Source organism: Synchiropus splendidus, chromosome 18 (genome assembly GCF_027744825.2).
Source record: "Synchiropus splendidus isolate RoL2022-P1 chromosome 18, RoL_Sspl_1.0, whole genome shotgun sequence".
NCBI lineage: Eukaryota > Metazoa > Chordata > Actinopteri > Syngnathiformes > Callionymidae > Synchiropus > Synchiropus splendidus.
In genome coordinates this window covers 12689544-12694732 of record NC_071351.1, presented here as the reverse complement: position 1 = coordinate 12694732, position 5189 = coordinate 12689544, and the positions used below count along the sequence as shown (strand labels likewise).

At 45.6% G+C, this 5189-nt stretch overlaps 1 protein-coding gene across 1 annotated transcript; it reads left to right on the top strand.

Moving 5' to 3' along the window:
• Nucleotides 1–607: 607 nt before the first annotated feature.
• fam131c (family with sequence similarity 131 member C) lies at nt 608–5189 on the top strand. The gene is made up of 6 exons (XM_053850058.1): nt 608–716; nt 2446–2501; nt 2578–2662; nt 3722–3952; nt 4016–4105; nt 4711–5189. The coding sequence occupies exons 1-6, from the start codon at nt 686–688 to the stop codon at nt 4977–4979; spliced, it is 762 nt and encodes a 253-aa protein (XP_053706033.1). The 5' UTR covers nt 608–685; the 3' UTR covers nt 4980–5189.

Below are 5189 nucleotides of genomic sequence, written 5' to 3'. Positions count from 1 at the left end.
CTGGGAATGTTGTCTGGAAAGTTGAACCATCAATCGGCATTTTAAAGATGGATAGTTGAAGGCTGGATGTTAATAATGGCGGATTGAAGGATGAAATTGTAGAGGAAAAAATGGATGATAATTCAAGGATGAGGTGTGGATGATTAAAGAACAAATGTGGAGAGAAATCAGAATATAAGTGATGAAAAATAACAGGGTGGAGATGAAAAGAGTGGTACATCACAGATCAACATATTCAACAGTGTAGTGGTTAGTTCAAGCCGTTGACCTGCTTTCCACCCACGGTTGAGCTTCCACTCCAATTTTAAATAGAGATTTCATTCCAAACCAGCTGACTCTCCATGACGCTTTCGTATATTTGCACTGGGATTTGAACCAACAACCTCCTTGTATATATTTCTATTCAGTCTCATATGTGATGATCCGAACCTGCGATGATACTGGAAAGACCTGTGAGAAGAGCACAATGAGAGGAGAGAAAATAGAGGGGAGGGGGTTCAGGAAACGTCAGCACTCTGGCTTTCACACTTTCTCTACATTTCTCCCTCTTTGCTCCCCCCTCCCGTCTCTGTCTCTCTTTCCTCCTCCAGTAAGAAGCCGATTTTCACAAGGCACCTGCTTTTACTCCTCTCCTCATCCTCGGAGCACCATGAGGACCAGATAACCGCCCAGCTGTCCGGAGACTATGGGTGCCTGCCTGTGCAGAGGTCACAAAGGTCAGTGCCACCTGTGGGATCGACTCGTGTTTGTCGTCAGAAAAGTTGAATGCCTCTGACATGAGGCAGCGAGCGAGCGGAGAAGGTGAGAGTGTCTGGAAGACGTATTTCGACCTACATGTTTGCGAGCATGTGAAATTGAGCATCTGCAGCAGAAAATTGGTGTGAAACTTATTTCCATCCCAGGGGTTGACTTTGATGATGAGTGGAGTTTTGTGGCTCAGTGGAGGACAACAGGGCTCCTCTCGAACTTGTCGTGACTGAAGGATGTGAGCTGGGTCCCAATTTTGCTGTAATGTTTGCCCTCACTGCTCAGATGGGCCGTGATTGTTTACGCCTCAGATGTGGGATCTAAACCCAAATTGCCTGTTTTGAAGCAAATTGTCTGGAATGCTGAGAGGATTGAGGCGATTTTGTTGTCATCTTGGCTCTTATACTGCTTTACGCTCCGCTTTCACTCAGAAGAAAGTCTGACTTATCTTGTGCTTTAGACTGAGGCTGGAGTTTTAATGTCACGTCTGGAATGTCTTGTTTAGGTTTGAGGCTTTCAGTCAACTGAAACATCAGTTAGCGATGAGCTGGGGAAGATGCAAGTGGACAAGTGGGTGGAGTCCCTGGGGCAGACCTGCGCCTTTCTACTAAGCGCTACCTCTACTGGTGCCATATTTCGCTGCAAGAGTTGAAGCACTCCGAACATTGAGTCTGTCAGTGGAGTTGGCGTTCCAATATGGCTGCCAAAATGCGACAGAAGAGCGAAGAGAAAACAAGGAGGATGCTGAATTTTGTACTTTCACATGTCCTTTAAGAAGGCAGCCTTCTGTAATGTAAACACGATGGCGACACAGATGGCAAGCTCCAAACATTCATCTCAACATCACGTGTCACGTTGAGCCTGGACCGAAAATATTCTGAGCAGACAGAGAGAGTATTGTTCACAGAGGTGTAAAGAGCAGAGGCTTTCAACCAGCAGAGAAACAACAAGAGCAGCCGGGGAGCTCCAGACAAACACAGGAGATAAGAGAGAGCGGTCGTGTGTGTGTTGGGAGTTAAGATTGCACCCATCATTCCAGTGCGGATGTACGGCCTGAGCACAGATGACGCCACAAGCCGCCAGTTGCTGATGATTTCACTCGATTGAAGCTTCAAAAAACTTTAGGCTGGTTTAGGGGCCACACCATGCAAGTAAGGGGTTGCATGTTTTCAAGGTCCTTGTGTCAAATTATTGGTGAAGAAATATGCACTTTTGATGAACTTCAAAGGGCAACACAAAAAAGCGAAGTGTACTCGACCTCTAGATCTACTGGAGAACATTAGGGATTGCAGGAAGGAGTAGTGATTCTGTGCCTCAAATGATGTCCTGAGGACCTTGTTTGAAAGGCCCTGCACGGCCCGCGGGTCATAGTTTGGCCGTAAATTGGCCCTGTAAACACTAGACACCACTTACTCTGTGTTGCTCCTGCGTCTCCACAGCAACAGCCTCTCCAAAACAACCTCCAGGGGAAGCCCCTCCGGTGCATTTGCATTCCTGCTCGTGTGCACTGACCACCCTAATAAAATGATCCGTCTCCCCGACAGAGCTTCCACTAACATGAGTCACCGCCATCAATCATGAAATCAGCAGGAAGTGAGATCTGCTGAGAGCTTCCGATGAACTGACCCATTTATCACCTTCTGACTTGGACAGACACAAGTGGAACTGAAGGCGGCTTTGTGTGTCTGTTTTCCACAGAACTTCACTACCCCATGACTGGACTGACTGCAGAGGGTCAACCGACCTGCTCCAATGTGAGTCTCCACCTGGATCTGAACTCAGGGAACAGTGTTCAAAACAGAGTGGTTATTCCAGAGTCTTCTCCTGCAGGATGGTCAGATGCCCTCCAACGGAACGCTCTCAGACAAGAGCAACCAGTACGACATCGGCGAGCTGGCTACCTCCTCTCTGATAGGTGAGGCTCAGCAGGCTCACACAAATATGCAGCTGATGTTGTCTTTCATTATGATTCAAATATGTAAGAGCTGGGACAAAGCTTGCTTGGAAATTGAGTTAGTAGCCATGGGAGGTCAGTAATGTGATTTCCCTCCTTTGTGCTCCTTCAAGTCATCGCACACGGGTAATAAGATGCGTACACATATCCCGCCGCAATCTCAGCTCGTCCCTACATTTAATATCTCCAGCATTTCATGCTCGGTGCTGAGCCTCAGTCTTCTGTAGCTGGTCACGTATGGAGGCCAAATTTAGGACAGTAAAGGAGAGTTATTCTTCATGACAATAGATAAGCATGAAAGGGGAAGCTGGATGAATGAAGAAATTCATATTTATGCGTCTGATGCAGCTGGACATTTCAGTAGGTCGGCCTGCTCAGTGCTTTTCTGTGTTTTTGCATCATATTTTCACCGCTTTTCAAACATGCTCCTGTTTCTCTAATTTAATGTTGATCTCAATTGAGGGATGGTCAGAGATTATAGGGGGCCCACGCTGACTCCTGGCCGCACAGACAGTGCATCAAACCATTTTATGTCATGACCTCTCTGTCTTAAAAGCCCACAGTGTCCTCTGGTCGGTGCTAAGCTTGAAGCTAATACTGACTATACCCTAAAATCCACCTGCGTTTATGCCATTCGAGCGCTCTCTGCTGCCTTGTTTCTCTTCCACTCTGAACCCCTCCGGAACATGTTATTATCAAATTCTCAGAACCGAATATTCAGTCTGGTGGAGAATCAAGCTCTCCGCATTAAGGTTTTCTGGGAACTCGACAACTTTGAATCTGATCACTGCAATAAAAGGTTTTTATATATGAGAATATTCTGTTTCAGTGGATGTTTTTTTCGATAATGTTGGGGGTCATTTATAGTTCTATATAACCCGGATATTTGTGTGACTGAAACCAGGTCACCCTTCTTTAATATCCTCAAGCTCAGTTGGCTATTTTTTGATAAAAAAAAAAAAATCACCATTTGTGTTATCCACTTCATCAAAATGAGCCTCTTCTCCTCCTCATTTTTAGGTCTGGTGGCCACGATAAAGGAGCACATCACCAAGCCAACAGCCATGGCCCAGGGTCGGGTCGCTCACCTGATCGAGTGGAAGGGATGGGGGGGAGGCGGCGAGGCGGGAGGAAGTGCTGGGTGGGGCAAAGCGGGAGGAGGCTGGGGGGGCATGGGGGCAGAGCTGCAGGAGGACGAGCAGTTCTACTCACAGATGACGGACGAGATCAAGGAAGCCCGGTTTGCTGCAGGTGAGAGAACTGCGGCGGTGTTGAGGTGGCGTGGTCCGACTGATGTGATTCCTTGTTTTGAAGGGGTGGCTGAGCAGTTCGCCTTGGCCGAGGCTGCCATGAACATATGGTCCTTGGATGATGATTCAGAGCGACCGTCCACCAGCCGGCAAGGTCAGGAAAGCACATGGCCAAATACTTACTCTCAGGAATGTTCTCCCTATTACATGCCGCTTTTCAACTTGGGAAACTCAGAAATGTTGGATAAAGAAAGACATGATATTTATATGTTTGAGAAGTTTGTGGTGGATCTTAAATAGATTTAGTTTCCTCCCACCGACCAAACAACTGTGTGAAATCATTGTAGTGCCATAAAAATAAATGTGAAATACAGATTTTGAAAAATTAAAAAATGAATATTAAAAAAAGGGATATGTTTATATATTTATTCGGAGAATCTTAAAAGATGAAATTCACATTTTCTATTTAATATTATTATTTTTCCTTTGCACATGAAAACTACGAAGCATTTTTAAAATTATTATTTCACCATTATTCTTTTGCTGAATATAACTGGTGTTCCATGGGAGAGAAAAGTATTATTTTATTATCTATTTATATTTTTCTTTAAAAGTTCAGCTTTAGGAAAAAACAGAATCTGTTTATTTATTTGCTTTATTTCTGTGATTTTTAAATAATGCAAATATTAAATTTTAATAATCATCTAATTCACGAATGGAGCGTCAGCAGCAGCTCTGACTGCTTCCCTCCGTCTCCAGCGCCTCAGAGCCTTTACCTGTCTCACTTCCTGTTGGACGGTGGAAGTGTCGGGGTGCCTCACCACCTGTACAACATTCACGCTCAGAACTACTGCGACAACATGGCCGCCACTTTAGTCCCAGCGTCGCAGCCGCCCAGTTCTTCCATGCAGAACTCCCAGCTGGAAACCAATCCTCCCATGGAGAACGGACTCGCTGCAAACGTGGACGGCGTGGTGCGACATGTGGACAGCAGCTCGCTCTCAGAGGACGACGTTTTTTACAACTAGATTTGCTGGAAAGCAAGCTAAACAAAGGGACCGCGACTCATCTGCCAGCAATGTTTGAACCCGTCGTTGATGCTAAAGCTGAACCAACACAGCGACAAGGCCTTTTGTGAATTCACAGTTTTAGCTCCACCGATCATTTTTTTATGGATTCAGTTATTTTATCACGTAGGAGACGGTGAATTCTTTTGGCTCATACGTGTGAATGTAAAG

Bases quoted from the DNA above. Each gene is read 5' to 3' on its own strand.
- fam131c (XM_053850058.1), top strand. From the start codon at position 686: ATGGGTGCCTGCCTGTGCAGAGGTCACAAAG. The intron at 2,663-3,721 runs GTGAGGCTCAGC...CCTCATTTTTAG, and splicing joins GGCTACCTCCTCTCTGATAG to GTCTGGTGGCCACGATAAAG. The intron at 4,106-4,710 runs GTCAGGAAAGCA...CTCCGTCTCCAG, and splicing joins ACCGTCCACCAGCCGGCAAG to CGCCTCAGAGCCTTTACCTG.